Below are 17,963 nucleotides of genomic sequence, written 5' to 3' on the forward strand. Positions count from 1 at the left end.
CTATGGGGCAGTCTCCAAAGCACAGTGACAGAATCCTCATTGCTGGAACTGTTTAAATGTCTTATTGGACAAAGTAGTTGTGGATGCATTACATGGTACAAACCTGAACTGGCAAGGAAATGCTTTCTTTTGTTTATTTTAAACCTGCCACCTATTAAATTTTTTTGGTGACCCCTAGTACTTGTGTAATGAGCAGTAAACATTACTCCTTAGTTACTTTCTCCAGCAGTCATGACTGTATAGACCTCTGTCATATCCCCCACCTTCATTTGTCTCTTCTCCAGGTTGCGCTCCAGTTAGGACTAAATCAAGAATTGCCTCTCCCCTTGAGGGTTCCAAAACCAGCTGCTCCAAGAAGCAGCCATTTAAGGAAGCAACAAATTTTATCTCTGCATCCTATCCTGAGGTGATGTGTACCCAGTCAATATGGGGATAGTTGAAATCCCCCACTATTACCGAGCTTTTTATTCTGATAGCCCCCCCGAATCTCCCTTAGCATTCCATAGTCACTATCACGATCTTGGAACAGGTGGTCAAGAATATATCCCTATTGTTATATTCTTCTTATTAGAGCACAGAATTACTACACAGAGATTCTATGGAATATTTTGGTTCATTTAAGATTTTTACTTCATTTGAGTCTACATTTTCTTTCATGTACAGTGCCACTCCCCCACAAGCACAACCTGTTCTGTCATTCCGATATATTTTGTACCCTAGTAAATGGATATATTCCTTGAAATTTACTCTGGGAAAATTAGAGTCCAAGTTTGACTGCAAATACTACATTGTTATGATATACATTATTTTGCAAGAGGAAGAGCCACTTATTCTAAATAAAGTCCATCATTCATATACATCTGAATTTAATTTTTACTAGCACTCATCAGCTACCAACAAAGGCAAGTGTTAACATGGTTGCCGCCTATTCTGGCAGCCATCCTATTTCTAAGCCACTCTGAAAAGAGATGGAGGGGAGACTGGACTAGCAAAGTAAGATCCCATTGGTTTGTATGTAAGGAACTGTAGGCAGAATGGCTCCCTTTTCTTTAATGTGTGTTTATTAATCATCTGCTGTTTAAGACATTCACACTGGGGCAAACTTGAAAGAACATTTATAGAAGAAGCCATCTGCTCTGCCAGGAATGTTCTGTGTTGCTTTTGCTATTATTGAAGACGTGTGGGTGTGTGAAAAGTTCGCTCTCTTGAAGCTTAGCTCCTCCCCAAACTCAGTGGTGGAGTCAAAACTTGACGTTTTGAAATCAAAACCTGCTTACATGGAAGAGATTGGAAGGTCATAAATGACTTGCCAATGTGCTGCTAACAAAAAGGCTTGCACCTTGTCCTTGCTTTCAAGGCTGTGGATCACTCAACCCCAATCTACATCACTGATCTTGTCCTCTTTTTGCCTTCATTCTTATCTCCTACAATCAGCCACTGTCACTTGTCTTTATACACCCTTATATCCTTTTCCCACTGCTGCCTCAATGCGACCCTCTAAGCAAGGAACATCTTCCTTTAACCCACTATCCAGGAACTGCAACTGCCTCACTGAAATAAACCCTAAAAGTGTGCTACTTCCACATCACAATGAGTAACTAAAATACTGATTCAACATCGTGAGATAAATTCACTGCTGTCATGAACAGGCAGCATTTCAATAGTGCCATGATAATTTAAGTCAGTAGTAATGTTTACCCCGATTGCAGAAAGAGCGTAATAAAACAGTGTAGGACAAAGTGGATTTAGAGGATTTTAACATTATATACTTTAAAGGACTTCTTCACTGAGGATAACTTTAAACTTCCTCTGTTCAGTTACCTTATTTAGAATCTTTCATTATATTAGCTAACATCTAAGCTGAAGAAGTCTGTAGCTGTGGCACCCAATAGTCTTACTACACGTCAGATATTAAAGGCTTCTGTTAGCTACACTGATCTCTCCATACAATGGGCCATTCATTGTGATGTTCCAAGCGCCTTCAACTCCTACTGCTTTTAACCCAAATTGAGGCTGCTTTATCAGCAAACCTAAAGAGAAATGGCAAAATTACTAGCAATATCTTACCGGTATTCTTTCTTCAATATTTATCTCTTTTTTATCTGGAGTTTTCAAAGTAGGTGTCCAGAAAGGAATGACATTATCCCCTTCTAAACCGGTGAAAAAATCCCTGGCAACTTCTGAAGAGGAGCTTGCAGAAGACAAATCAATATGGCTACTTGCCTGTGAATTAGACAGGAGGTTTAAGCTATCTGGAGAAATGTCATTTATGTCAATGTCCATGATTTGACTAGTAGAGAGTTCTGGGTCATCTGACTGTCTGGTATTATTTTCAAGACCATTGTATTTCTCTTGCCCACCACTTGGATGGTGTTCCTCCTCTCTGAGAAGTTGAGCAACCCTTTCACTGGAAATGAAGGCATTTTGATCTGAATTTTGTCCTATGCTATATTTGTCATCATCATCATCACCACCACCACTGGACCCCGAAGGGACAAGGACAGTTGTAAACTGTTGGGTCATGGCGTCTCCTAAATGCGCATCATTTTTTCTAATTTCAGGCATTTCAGAAACTCTGCTTTTGTCTTCTGTAGGCCGAACAACTTCATCTGGCTTTGATGCCTGAACAACTTCAATCTGTGAAGCCTCCCTGCTGATTATATTTACTGAGTTGTCAGACTGAGACCGGGTAAGTGGCGAAGTATGTGCTGACACTTTATCATGGGAATGCAAACTGGTCATCGAGCCTATGTCTCCAAAGGATGTAGCTAGACCACTCTTGAGTTTACTAATGCTACTGCTCTGTCTTGCTAAAATACGGTTTAAGGAATCAGCAATTGCACTATAGGCTTTCTGCCTTGGAGAAACTCCACTCACGCCACGTAAAATCAAAGCATCAGGTATCTTGTCCATTGGCTGCTTCACATTCCAAGCTCCTACCTTTTCCATGAAACTAAGGGTAGGAAGAGACTGGATTCTTTCAGTACGAGGGTGAGTCATTCTCAAGGACTCACTAGTTTCACTGTTTATTTCCCGTTCACTCTGGGATTCATGATGCTTCTCAGCAGAAGAAATTAGTGTACTTGTCGATGAGTCCCTAGAAGTTTCTTCATTTAAACAAGTAAGAGAGGCCTGAAGGTTTGATTTGATAAGAAGGGGCTTACTGGGTACTTCTTGCTTTACATTTCTGCTTACAAATATGCCTGGAGTGGACTGATAGATTGGTTGAGCTAAATGTCCAAAGAAAGAACCATCATCTACAGGAAGATTAAATGAAGGTGAAATGCCTGTATTTTTGTGTCCCCTCTCTATGCTGAAGTCTGAAAGAGTTAATTCACTTCTGTTAACGTCAGGCCGGATTTCCGCAGCAGTATTTTTCTCGATGCATGTTCCACCATATTCTACATTAGCAGTGACAGGCTGGTGAGATGCACTGTTCTTGATACTAGCTGCAGACTTAGCAGAGACAGTCTCCTCTTTCAGTTTCCCAGACATTTTAGAAAACAGTTGTTTATGCTGCATATCTAGAATGGCTCCCTGGGGCTCAATATTAACACCAGAAAACTCCAGTCTGCTGGAGTCTTTCAAATCTGAATGATGTCCCTTGGAAAACATGAACATTTCTGAAGGCTTTGCAGAACACACATCTGGGGCACTGGCATTTTTAAAGGGTTCTCTCCTTGAAACATCAGAAAACCTCTTGGAAGAGCCAAGCTCAGGAACGCACTCTTCTTCTAGCTTCTGATGTGATTTTCTTATAATCACTTCTGACTCCCTATCAGAAAGCTCAACATTTCCTATTTGCTGCATTGTTTCCTTTTCCCTTTGGTCCCTTGTTGATATGCTCTTGCATGAAGAGCTCTCTGAAGATGGGAACCCACCGTGGCTTGACACCCCCACTTCTTTCTCCTGAAGCTCCAGGAGAAGAGGAGCTGGCATATTGCTGTCTAAAAAGAAGGGATCGTTATTTACAAAACCACTAGGGGCCTCCCTAGCAACAGATACTTCTGGATGCTGTAGAGTTTCTGGCTTGTTTATAAGAATATCTCTATTTGGGTCTGTTACATTTTCATCTGTATTAGGGATTAAAGATTTGTTGCTAATATCAAGTTTACAATTTTGATCTTCAACCTTCTCCTGCCTCTCCACAGTTATCTGTCCAGAAAGAGAAATAGGGCGCTGAGACAAATAGCTGGTACAGTCAACATCACAAGGTTCTATAGTGCTGATTGCAACTGGATGCTGGGACAGGGTGAAGCAGCTAGTAACTAAGTCCGAAGATACTTCAGTGGCTGCTGACTGCACAGCTTCATGGATCTGCAAAGGCTTTGGATACTGCTCAGAAGCATCAGAAACATCAGGGATTCCTCTGGAAGAGAAAAGACAAGTAAATGTTTCTTTGGTTACATTTTCAACACCCACATTTAAAAGAAGTGAAGCTTAAAGATAGGATAGCTACATGAGAGCAAACAACCAGTGTTCAGCATAAGGGTGAGCAATAATTTTGGAATGGGGCCATTTCAAAAATGTTCAGAGTGGGCACAGGCTGCCCCAGAAGGGGCAGGGCCTCAGGCAGAAGGGGTGGGATCTCATGTGCCTCCCAAGCAGCTCCCAGGCAACATGCTAGCCACAGGGCCGGGAGCTGCAAGCCCTTTCAACTGCTTCTATTTAAAGGGCTCACACTTTCCCCATGTGCCCTTTAAACAGAAGCAGTTGAAAGGGCTCACAGCTACCGGCCCCACCGCTAGCACGTAGCCTGGGAGCCACCAGCCCTTTCACTTGTTTCTATGTAAAAACCACGTCCCTTCCACCTTTGAAAATTTTTGAAGTGCTGCCCCCCTTCAAAAATTAGGGCCCACCCCTGCGAATGAGTTGCTTAGCAGCCGTGCGGAAGATGCAAGCTCTCTAAACAGAAGCTCATGTCTCCCAGTCAACATACTAGTGGCAGGTTTGGGGAGCCGGGAACCCTTTCAACTGCTTCTACTTAAAGGGCCACCATCCTGGTGGCTGCTACCATGTTGCCTGGCAGACATGGGGAAACGCGAGCCCTTTAAATAGAAGCAGATGAAAGGGCTCACGTGTCCCTGGCTCCTAGACAGTGTGTTAGGGGGCAAGGCCAGGAACTGCCACCCGGGCTGGATAAAAGAGCTAGGCAGGTTGGATCCAGTCCACTGACAGGCTCTTGCTCAGTCCTGGTTTAGCAACACATTCATCTTAAGCCAAATAAAATCAAGAAAATATTTTAAACCTCAAAGACAGGGCAATTTACATTAAAAATGATTTTAGATACCTATAAATAATGGTTTGGAAATATAAATACTATGGCTCTAATGAGCATGTCAATGTGTTCCACCAATTAGGACCTTCTAATTCACTTTGTATTAATAGACTCTCATTCAAAAATAACTGTATTTATTTTTTAAATTATCCAATTTAGGACTTCAAATACTTTTAACAAGAATATAAAATAGGTCAAGCCTGAAATGAACAGCAGGGATTGTAGCAGTGAAAGGTTTCTGCAGATTTCTTACATTTTTATCTGCACCCTGAATTATTAGCAGTATGGCTAGTCAAAAAACGTTACGTTTCAAAATCTTTTGTTCCATATCAGAACAAGACTTTTATACACTTTCATTTTTAAAAAATTAAGACACCTTCATTCCAGAATAGCCAGTAATCTGGTGGCCAGGACACTCCCCTGGGATATGGGGGGGACAGGCTCAAATTCTTGCATGGAACTTAGGTAAAACAGACTTCAAACTGGACACCCTACATTCCACTTTTATTTGAGACTTGAATCTGGATCGCCCACAATGCAGGTGAGTGTCCTAGTCATTAGATTATATTCTAAGGTCTCCACATGCACTTGAAACCCAATCCTGGACCCAAGAAATAGTCCCAATGAAGTATTGACCCTGGAGCTGGGATGACAGACAGCTCTCCCATGGGGGGGGCTTGTTCCTGTCTGATACCCAGCCCCACTGTAAATACTGTGGATTGATCACTTTTTATATGAGTAGAGCTGGTTGTGAATGTTTCAATAAGACATTTTTTAGAGAGAAGTGCCCCGTGCCATTCAACTATGATTTCTCTCAGATTCTGTAAGGAGACACAGAATGACTCAGAAGGGTTTTGGTCAGTTATCCTCAAAACATGGCTTAAAATGAAGGGGAAATGGAAAGACCAACAAACTGACAGGCTCTTCTCACAAACTCAAGGCTATTTAATCAGATTTTATCCAATTTCTGTCCACTATCTGTGCTGATTTTAATTTATTATGCAATTAATACAAATGAACTTCAGTAGATTCTACTTAATATCTTCCTGGATAACAACAACTTCTGGTAAAAAATCAGCATTTTTCTAGGAGCCAGTTCTGTCCCAGTGACTTTAATGTTAATGGCATTCACATATTGGCAATAACATGCTGTTTATTAAGAACACTTTGTGGAATAAAGGCCACAACTACAGGCAGATTTGCAAGGGTGCTCCCAGTAAAGGAAGTGCTGGGATGTGCCTTTCTCCCCTACAGTCTTGCAAACTTGCCAGTAGCCAGTGCCCAGAGGCACGTCTGGTGCAGCAGTGCTGCCTGGCACAAAACCACACAGGAGGCTGTGAGCTGCAAGTAGCAGCTGTGGGAGAGGTAATGGTGGGAGTAGAGCTGCAGCCCAGGTTCCAGCACAGCTCCTCTCCCTGCCCACTGCAGGTTGTGCCCTGCTGGTGGTTTGTACACAAGAAAGCAAGCATTGGAACATCTGATCCCCCAGTCACTGAAGAATTCAGGGTGGATGCCAGGTAGCCCTGTGGTAGAGGTACCAGTCAGTACCAGACAAGTGGGGAACTCCTACTCCCCTGTGAGCGGCATAGAGGACGTATGCTTGAAGGCAGAACTCTTACCTGCACAGCATCAGTGTAGAAATTAAGGATGTAAGAAGTTGTTTAAAAATGTAACCATGTAACTGCTAAAAATCCTAGAGGTTAAATCCTACGTGCACTGCAGAGCCCGCAGCAAAGCCACTCCAAGAGTGGGGCGGCAGCCCCTGCCTGCCATGCTCCCAGGGAGCCAGCACGTAGCCTGTGGGGCAGGGACAGGGCCCACCACAGACAGAGATAAATGAACCTGTAAAACAGGAATCCCACTGCAACTAAATGTTGTACTTAAGAGCCTTCTGGAAAAAAACTAACCTTTAAACAGAAGTGAAAGCAGTGCTCGCAACTCCCATGATGTTGTTATGAGCAGGGTGGATTTTAAAAAGATTTTTTTTTACATCATTCATCAATAAAATACTAAATTTCTCATTTTAAAAAAATGGCTATAATTAAGTATTATCACAAACATGTTATTCCTACATTTACAGTCTCATAAAAATAAGTTAATGGCTCTAGTCTGTCCAGCTAAACAACCAGCTTTTGCTCCCTGAAAGGTATGGGCTTTCAGTTTCTGTTAGGCTGATGAGAAATGTGCAAAGACAGACAGACTGGATAGGATTGTTCTTGTGCTGTGCTTATGTGGTGGTGAACCTGGTAGAGTTAGTTAAGACATTGTCTAAAGACAGAGGGATAATGCATAGGAAAAGATGAAGGCAGCATAGAAAGGAATATTGGAGTGGACTGGAAAAGAAAAGGGAAGCCATTATTCAGCACACACATAACTTCCTATATTCCTCTACACTTTTGCCACAGAAAAACTGTCATGGCTGCTGGGTGTAAGACAGACCCTCTTTGGGAATATTGTGAATATATTTCTTCGCTGGATAAAAAAGGGAAGTGTGTCAGGTATAAGCAGAGCAAGATGATGATGCAGGGCCTAGCTGCAAGAATGAAACATCGCAAGGAAAATTACTTATTGTGAGAAAATTATGTGGATGAAGACATGGATATGTCTGAAGAACAGTGTGGATCAACTCTGAAATGCTCTCTATGCCTTTTAGTATACGTGTGATTTAACAAGTAAATTCCCAAGCTGTTCGCTATGGTGGATGTTACTTTAAAAAAAGAAAGTGTAGCTTAGCTAATATTTATGGCTTGTTTAATTAGTTAACTAGATTTAGAATCTATCACCCAAATATACAGTACACAAAGCTGCAGCAAGAGAAATCTAGAGTTGCCAGTTGCCACGAAGTGTCATTTTCTTATGTTATAGTACATAATACATGCCTCTTATTTTGGAACACCCTTGTCACAGATGATAATAGGATAATAGTGATGCCACAAGTCTATTCCCTATTTTACTTCAGCATAACTCCGCTTTCCCAAAGGAACCCCCATCCTATACTTATTTTCAATGCGGCTTACTCCAAAATTAAGTACACTCTAAATCAGTGGTTCCAAAATGTTTTGGCATTACGTTCCCTTTTTGATTTTTGAGAAACCCTCATTCCCCTCCCCACCCCAGCCCCCAAAAAATTGCAGGGGACCAGTATTAAAAAAAAAAAAAAAAAAAAAAAAAAAAGATGACGGTCCTCCAGGGTAAAAGTTGGTGACCCCCCCCCAAAAGTTGCCCTTTTAAGAGCATAGCAGCCATTGCCCTTTTAAGGTGGCCATTTTGAAGTCTGCCCAACACGCTCCATCCTCCCCCCACCCCAGCTAGTCCGAGATGCACGTGTTCTGGCGGAGTCCCGAGCCAGGAAAAACAGAAAATACCGGACATTTCACATGGTATTTTCTGAATTTTTTTAGTAGAAGGACCGGGCTCTTTCTTGGGGGAGGAAGTTAACGGGGGGGGGGAGAGGAAGGGGAGAGGAGGCACTGAGTCGCCTTGTGCTCCCCCCCGGAATTTCTTCACACACACCCAGTTTGGGAACCTATGCTCTAAATAGTCAGTCTTAGCTTTTTTGGTATCTTGGTATCAAGCTGCATCAAAAAGCCAGTGGGAATGGGGAAGATGAGAGCTAATTGTAGAAGTTTTAAGGATGCTGTACATTTGGTGTTCTAAGGATGTGTCTGTTAGAGTTAATAAAATTTTTAAAAAATTGAGAGAGAGCAAGCTTAAGGACAGTCATCAGCCAGCAACTCAGGAGACTATTTCAATTACAATTGTGAAACATTTTTGTTATATTTAAGATTTAGTTTAATAAAATGTAAGTGCTATTGTGTTTGTGTGCATGATTTAGTTCTTACCATTCCTAATGTACTGCTGTTGCATCTGCAGCTTGATAAAAGTAATGAGTATTATGTACTATTTCCTAAATTAATAAATATCGAGTTATCTAAAAAAAATTACACAATGCATACTGTCTTAGACGATATGAAAGGGTGTAATGAGCTGTAAATTAACATGTTTTAGTGATCAGATCTGCACTATTTGTTGAATAAATATGTGAAGAAATATCAGTGGGAAACCTGATTTAAATCAATGTAGTTTTTTGGTGATTTAAATTGTGATTTAATTCAATTATTTAAATTGTACTGATTTAAATCAACCCTCCCTGGTTACAAGTCTTATGATTATTATTTTCATTGAACCCCCAGCTTTTGGAATCAAGCGGATGTGTGATGATTTCAGCCATCACTCAAAGAAAAAATGACGTTTTTAACCCCTTGTGGTTGTGGAGAAATCTTCAAAAGGTGACCTCCAGTGCAACCAAAAGGATAGGAAAAAAACCCAGAGGGCAAATAAAAATAACACCAAATCTATTATTTTTACATAAATTCATTATTTTTGATGAGCCTGATTCATGATTTTTTAACATTTGGGGTTGGCAATAGTATGAAGGTGTCAGTTTCATCTCTGTTTATAGTCAGCTTCTAATCATTATTTGCAGTGGGTGAACACCCCTAAATCCCAGGGCAGGTGCAGTTTAGACTCATGTGGCCTTGCCCTAGAAGGATGTTTGCAAAAGGGAAATGATCTGTTGCAAGCTTGGTGAACTGCAAAAAAGTGATAGAAATTAATCGATATTTCAATTGTTGTATTCAAGAGTTAGTATAAAGTAAGAGTATACATTAAAACTTTAAACCGAACCAATGTCTCCTGAGTAAGTTGACACAAGGTATTAGAATCTAATAATTAATTTTCTTTCATTATAGGAATTAGAGTTCTGTCGGATAATAATTTTTAAGTTATTACCTGCACACAAAAAACACAAAAAAACCCCACAGTTTTCAGGTGCCTAAGTAGCCCGGAATCATGGTTAAAGTTACACCCACCCAAAAAAAATATGAAATGGTGCCCATGTTCCATGGGGCCCCTAGCTTCCTGTAGAAAGCCCTTACATCTGGGCTGCAGCCTTTTATCCTGCTACTGCCTAGCTAGTAGGCAGGATGGCACAGCTTAGCACTTCCTTTCCTAGATGCAATCTCACAAACCTGCTGTCCACAGAGGGATTACTAATAAGCATATTCTACTGTACCTGAAAATTCACTGAATCACAGGACATACAATGTAGAGAATTCAAACAACACACAGTAACTTCATCCCACCTTAGAGGAGCAAAATCCAGCTCAGTTTGCTGAAATAAGGTATCGTCCAAAATCTTCTGATCTCGTGCCGAATAAGTCATCGATAGTGGGAGACAGGGAGAAAAGCGACTGTCCTGAATTTCTGTTAAGATTTAAAAAAAAATCATGGTGATGTGATGATAATGCAATAGTCAGGGCTTGCTAAGCAACCCCTTATTAATTCAATTGCCCGGCCATCTGGAATAGCTTGCAAAGCCAAAAAATGCCAATTATGGTAAAAAAAAAATTACATAATCCAGCAATGCTAGTGACTGAAGTAGATGAATAAAAAATAATTCACATTTCCATTAAGCTGATATTGAAGGCTACCTTATGATTCCTTATACAGATATCCAATTATATTGATGATGGAATTTCAGATATCAGATGTTTACAATTTTAGAAAATAGAGCCAGAAAAACACTAATAAATCAATCACCTACCCACCCAAACTGCCAGCTTACTGATGCAACTTCAACATCCTAGGCATTTATCTGGATTGGATCTTTGACAAGCCCCCTCAACTGCCAGTGAAACAGCTTAGCACCTATGAAGGGCTGATGCCCTGCTTTACTACAAAACACAGAACAGTCAAGATCCCACTAATTTGCAGAAAAAATTTACCCATGCCTGTTTTACAATCTAAATTACAAGAGAATACCAAAAGTTTGACAAATATTTAAACTTATATTGATAGTCTTCAGTTTGAATGATTTCAAAACGCTGCACAAATTGTTCATCAAAGGATCAAAACCCTCACCCAAAACTAATATGCACCCACTTCTTGGGAAATTCTGGCTTGACAGAACAGATCACCACCACAATACATTTTTGGAAGGTGTCATAACTATGAGGGCTGGCCAGCAGCCTGGGGACTAAGAGGTTAACTATGTCACCTAAACCTAGCCAGGTATCTGGTCAAACAATAACAATGCAGGTAGGGATTTCAAACTGGGACATAGGAATTTTAAACTTTTCCCTCCTTTGTCTGGGTCATAGCGGTTTCTTCCATGTAACAGGGAGATAGGAAGGCCTGTCTCTCTCCCAAGAATGGACTTTTTAAACGTGTAAGAAAGGCAAAGTCTAGATAACCCGTCAGGTTTTATTGTTTTCTGGTTTGGGAATGTGGAATTGATGTCTAAGCTGTTCAAAGTGTATTTTTTTCTTTTCCCTTTAAAAGTGTTTTCCTTTTGTACTTAAAGTCCTGAGCCAAGAGATTCCCGAGTTTTTCCTTCACAAAAAAACCCTCCAAAAACAGGCACTAACTAGTTATAAAAGACTTGGAAGTTTGAGTTTGTGAAAAGATATGGACATTTTTTACACAAGAGGAACCATTTTGACAATGTTGACAGTTTGGGATGAGCCAGTTTTGTTTTAGAAAAGAGTCCTTTCCTGCTCCCTAAAAGGAAAAAAAACTTGTAACAATTTCACACAGCTCAGTGTTACACTCAGACATCTGGGTGCATCTTCAGCTCCCCTTAGTGCTACCGGGGAGTATAGTATGTGTGCTCCACACCTTTCAGCAGCAAGTTAACTGCAGTGTAGATCTACCCTCAGTGCACTAACTCAGCTAAAGGTTTTGTCCGTCCGTCCGTGAGCTGTAATGGACATCTCCAGCTGCAGTGTAGAGTGCCCTTGGGGTCTGTCTTGAGCCTGTGACGGAGCCAAGAATTAAGCCTGTGTATCCGAAAGTAAGAAAGAAAAAGATTCTTTTAAACAGAATTTTTTTGGAGTGTTGCAGATATCTAAAACTCTGATCTTAATGATTTTTTTTTAATCCTGTGTTACTAAAACTGTAAGATCTGCATCTTTATTTATTAATGAAGCTGCTGTAAGTAGGACTATTATTGACTTTAAAAAGTACTGATGGCATGCAGACCCATAAATAGAAGCAAATAAGTTACATCTCGACTTGCCACTTCTGAAAGGTTGCTGATTCCTGATCTATAGCATAATCCTTTGTAAAGGTGTATGCAGAAGCTCATGTTGCTGCTCTGCAAATGTCCCTGACGGGTACATTATGTAGGAAGGCCATAGAGGTGGCCATTGCTCTAGTGGAGTGTGCCCGCTATTGGGTCAGTAGAGGCACCTTATTGATAACTAGCTGGAGTTACCCGGTGTTGCTCGGGAACCGGAGGAAGAAAATGTAGAAAAACAGTAGTCCATTATCTTTTTTGGAATGGTAGAAAAGTTGAACTGATTTCTACAGGGATTAAAATATAGGTCTGCATCATCCCCGGAAGGGGGGTGGGTGCGACTCCAGGTGGAGAGGAGGTTACACGTGGGAGGGGCACCCCAGCTCGCGCCCGGGGCTTGCGGGTGCTCAAGCTGTTGCGGGTGCTCGCGGGTGCCCAAGCTGTTGCGTGTGTGCTGGCGCGGGGGGGAAAAAGGGTCGCTTATGTAACCTCGCCAGTGGGAGGAGGTGAGTCCCAGACGGCGCTGAGGGCCACAGGCGGCGGGCACGGGACCTAGGGTGGGCAGAGAGGCCCCTGCAGCGCAGCACGGAAGGTTACTTTTTTATTTTTGCAGCTTGAGCTCGGGCCCGATCGGGTCCAAGAGTACCTTAAAACCTTCTCCTGGATGAAAGGTTATCCCATGGAAAGTTTGGTTGTGGTAGCCCTTCTAGTGTCCAAGTTATTAGCCCACAAACTTACAAACATTCTCCTTTATATATTAGATACAGCAATTTGTAATACAATTTGTTATCCACTTTGAAAGTCTCTGTTCTGAGATCGCGTGTCCTTTGAAGCGATTTGCTACGGAAATGAATAGTCTGGAAGAATGTCTCAACTGTTTTGTTCTGTCTAGGTAAAAAGCAATCATCTGGCGAACATCCAAGGAGTGGAGTTGTGCCACACTGGTGTCCAGATGAGGCTTTTGGTGAAAAACAGGTAAGTATATAGGTTCGTTAAGGTGGAAGTGCGAGACTATTTTTTTAGGAGAAATTTTAGATGAAGCCTTAACACTACATTGTCTTTGTAGAAGATTGTGAATGGCAGATCCTCATTGAGTGCTATCAGTTCACTGACCCTCCTTGTTGTCATGATTTCTAGTTTAAAAAAAAAAAAAAAAAAAAAAAAAAAAAAAAAAAAGGAAAGGTGGTTCAGGGAGCATATTGCCATTGGCTCAAACAGAGGGTGGGTCAAGGTGTTGAGGATGAGGCTGAGATCCCACAGTCGAACTGTCAGTTTTATCAGGGGAAAGATATAAGTGAGACCGTCTAAACATTTCTTTGTGGTCAGATGTGAGAGTACAGAGTGACCATCTACACCATCATGCTCACTCGAAATAGCCACTAAGAATCTTTATTGATGAATTGGAGATGTTCTCTTTCCTTTAATGAGAAGAGACAGTGAAAAATGATCATCAGATGTGTTGAACAAAGTTGCAGTATTCTGTGGTTTGCCCACTCAGAGAAATGGCCATTGTTGTAGGTAAGTCCTTCTTGTACTCTGTATGCGACAGTTCAGGATTAAACTGAGAACTTCCTCTCAACAGATCTGGTCTTGCCAGAGGAACCATGCCTTGAGGTGGAGCTTGAGTATGTTGGGATGAAGAACTCGGTCTTGGTCCTGAGATAGAATGTCCGGCCATGGTGGAAAAGGAATCCGAGGAGTCAGGTCTGTCCGGGCCAAGAGGGAGTTATGATGATGACCCTGGCCCCGTCCTGTTTTATCTTTTGTATGATTTTGCCAGTAAGGGGAAGAGGTGGAAAGGCATATAGAAGGTTGTGGGACCAGATGATCATCATGGCATCCCCCATGGAGCCCTTGCCCAGCCCCAATCTAAAACATTATTTGGGGCATTGTGTAATGTGGCAAATAAGTCTATTTATGCAAAGCCCCACCTGAGGAATACGGTATATAGGGCTCAGGAGCATCTCTCCCATTCGTACTCATGATGAAATATGCGGCTCAAATGGTCTGTGGTGACATTTTGCTTGCCTGGAAGGCATACTGCCGATATGGTGATCTGGTGGTGGATGCACCACTGCCACAGTTCTATCGCCTCTTTGCAGAGAAGGTATGACCTGGCTCTGCCTTGGTGATTTATGTAAAACATGCAGGCAGTGTTGTCTGAGTAGCCTCATGGACTTGCCCTGGATTCGGGGGAGAAAGTATTTGCATGCTCTTCTTACGGCACAGAGTTCCAGAACGTTGATGTGCAGGCTTGACACCGAAGGAGTCCACCTCCCCGGGCTGCTGGCATGCATACTCCAGCCCTCCAACAAAGCATCCCTAGTTAGGGAAAGATATCACCTCCAGATCAGCTGCTAGAAGTGGGCCTCATCCTCCCTGATTGAATTTACCTCGTTATCCCTAGCCTGATTCTTGCCTGCATATTTATACCTGCCTCTGGAAATTTGCACTACATGCATCTGACGAAGCCAACGAAAGCTTATGCTCCAATACATATGTTAGTCTATAAGGTGCTACAGGACTCCTTGTCGTTTTTGGCCAGAGCCTCCCTCAAGTGCAGATGGCCCTTGGTCAGAAGCCACTGCTGGGGTACGTCTAAACTACATGCCTCCATCGACAGAGGCATGTAGATTAGTTTATTCGAAAAAGGGAAACGAAGCGGCGATTTAAATAATCGCCGCTTCATTTAAATTTAAATGGCTGCCGCGCTGAGCCGACAAACAGCTGATCGGCAGAGCGGGGCAGCCATTTAAATTTAAATCAAGCCGCGATTATTTTAATCGCGGCTCCATTTCCCTCTGCCGATCTGTCTAATCTACATGCCTCCGTCGACAGAGGCATGTAGTCTGGACACACCCCTGGGGTTGGAGAGGTCTGCAATGCCGATTCCAAAGCTGGCCTCTCAACTTTCTCCATAGCAAGGAGCTTTTACTGTCACTCCCGTCCTTTCAAGAATCTCAATGAGAGCTTCTTGCAAATGGTGGCAAGTCTTTGGTGAGTGGCCCTGGCCCAGGCAGCGAATACACCGGGCATGCCCATCGGAGATAGACTGTTTGAAACCTGGTGAGCCTGGCATGCCTACTCTATGCTAATAGCTATGAACAGAGAGAAGGTTTTTTTAAAAAAAATAACAAATAATGAGGGGAAAACCGTGAACAGAAATAAGATTTAAAATCTGAACACCAAATACTACTCTAAATACACAAAGATCTATCACAGGGCGCTGCTGTTTTCCAACCAAACCAGGAGCAGTTGAGAAGGAACTGAGGGATGATTGACAGCGCGCATGCGTCAGCATGTTCAATACATCACAGTCGGTGCCACAAGTGTGCGCCGGCACCCAGGGGGATACTGCCACTAAAAAGTTTCAATCTTAAGTGCAGGAGCGCGAAGACACCTACCGTGGAGTGCCCACAGGGACACTCCTCAAAGAACTTCCTCTTCTCCTTCGAGTGCTGTCCCCAAATGCTCCACTCAGGTGACTAAAGAGCAGTACCCGCTGTCTGCGGGGATGGGCTTTGGAGTCATATAAGAGGAGGCAACAACAGCCTTACCCACAGAGGTGGATGGTATTGGTCCTTGCTGCAGTGCATAATGCGAGGTGAAGATGTGATGTGAGGACCGTGTGGCAGCTCTGCAGAGGTCAGCCAGGGGCACATTCTGCAGAAAGGCAGTCCATGCAGCCATCGTGGTGGATACTAGTTATTCCAAAGTCTGTAGCAGATGTTTATTCAATTTGATATCCACTTCAAAATATCCGTTGTGCGGAGATGGCTTTTCTCAGAGAGCTGTGAGGAGACTGGGGTACTGGAAAGAAAAGGTTACTCACCTTGTGCAGTAACTTCTGTTCTTCGAGATGTGTGTCCCCGTGGGTGCTCCACTACAGGTGTCGGGCTCGTCCCGGCGCCGCAAACCGGAAACTTCTTCATAGCAGTAGCCCCCCTCCGGAGGACCGCGCGTGCGCAGTGTGTCCCACGGCATTCGCGCCTTTTCTGCGTCGCGCAGTCCGACCCGCCAGTTCCTTCTAGCCGGAACATCTGCAAGATACAAGAGAGATCTCCGAAGCAGGGAGGAGGGCAGGTCGTGGAGCACCCACGGGGACACACATCTCGAAGAACAGAAGTTACTGCACAAGGTGAGTAACCTTTTCTTCTTCTTCGAGTGATGTCCCCGTGGGTGCTCCACTACAGGTGAGTATGAAGCAGTCACCCTCGCACTGATTGTGCTTCGGATTTACTTGTGCACGGACGAAAGGACTGCTTGAGCGACTGCTGTGTCTGCGACCTTGAGACGGTCAAGGGCATAGTGTCTAGCGAAGGTGGATGCGGACGACCATGTCGCTGCCCTGCATATGTCTGTAAGAGATACATTTTTCATAAAAGCCGTGGAGGCAGCCATACTTCTGGTTGAATGCGCGGTTAGCGGACAGGGCAGAGATTTCCCCCGAGAGTGTAGCAACGGGTGATGCAGTTAACTATATGTTTGGAAATACGTTGGGACGACAGCTGATGACCTTTAGAGCGATTAGCGAGTGATAATAGCAAACGCGGAGACTTCCGGAATGGACGTGTTCTGTCAAGATAAAATGCCAATGCCCTTCTAATGTCCAGAGTGTGCCAGCGGGCTTCCTCCGGTGTAGCGTGTGGTTTGGGGTAGAAAGTAGGGAAGATTATAGGTTCATTGACATGAAAGGACGAGTTGACTTTTGGCAAGAAGGATGGATGACATCTCAGTGAGACTCCCTGCTGAGTGAACATCGTGTATGGAGGGTCCGCTGAAAGTGCTGCAAGCTCTGAAACTCGCCGAGCTGAGGCTATTGCCAGGAGAAAGGTAACCTTTATCGTGAGAATTTGTAACTCACAAGTCGCAAGTGGTTCAAATGGTGGGCGGGTAAGGGTGTCCAGTACAAGGCCAAGGTCCTATGGCTGCGGGATAGGCTTGTGTGGTGGACAAATATTGGAAATTCCCTTGAGAAATTTCTTCGTAAGTGGATGAGAGAAAACGGAAAAGCTCTCTATGGGAGCGTGAAAAGCCGAAATAGCTGCCAAGTGTACTTTTAGCGAAGCAGCGGCCAATCCTTGGGAGTGTAAATGCAGGACGTAGTCCAGAATACGCTGGATCTGCACATTTAGGGGGTTAATGGCTTGTGGCTGGCACCAGGCTGAGAAGCGACGCCACTTATAGATGTACGATCGTTGGGTGCTGTGGCGTCTGCTTTGCACGAGTACATCCATGACCGCTTGGGAGCAGGTTAATTCTAGGCCCTGGAGCCAGTTAGGAGCCAAGCTGTCAGGTGCAAGCGGTCGACATCCGGGTGGAGAAGGTTGCCGTTTTGTTGTGAGATCAAGTTGTTGATCCGTGGAAGACGTTGAGGTCTGGACACCGACATCTGCATGAGTTGCGTGAGCCAAGTCTGGCGCGGCCAGAAGGGAGCCACCAGGATTACTGTCGCCGAGTCTGATAGTATTTTCTGTATTACCCGCGGTATCAGCGGGATTGGGGGAAAAGCGTAGAGGAGATGGTACGCCCCCCAATTGAGAAGGAAGGCATCCCCCAAGGATTGGTTGTCTATCCCCGCTCTCGAACAGTAAGAGCGGCACTTCC

At 43.4% G+C, this 17,963-nt stretch overlaps 1 protein-coding gene across 4 annotated transcripts in view; it reads right to left on the minus strand.

The window, feature by feature from the left end:
* Positions 1-17,963, minus strand: part of ALMS1 (ALMS1 centrosome and basal body associated protein) — a 99,602-nt gene that overhangs the window by 49,890 nt on the left and 31,749 nt on the right. For all 4 annotated transcript variants that reach the window (XM_075931031.1, XM_075931030.1, XM_075931029.1 and 1 more), the window contains 2 exons: positions 10,423-10,543; positions 2,068-4,369 (listed from right to left, as the gene is read on the minus strand). In XM_075931031.1, the coding sequence (XP_075787146.1) occupies positions 2,068-4,369; positions 10,423-10,543 (2,423 nt within the window). The remainder of the gene's footprint in view (positions 1-2,067; positions 4,370-10,422; positions 10,544-17,963) is intronic.

Source organism: Pelodiscus sinensis, chromosome 5 (assembly GCF_049634645.1).
Source record: "Pelodiscus sinensis isolate JC-2024 chromosome 5, ASM4963464v1, whole genome shotgun sequence".
NCBI lineage: Eukaryota > Metazoa > Chordata > Testudines > Trionychidae > Pelodiscus > Pelodiscus sinensis.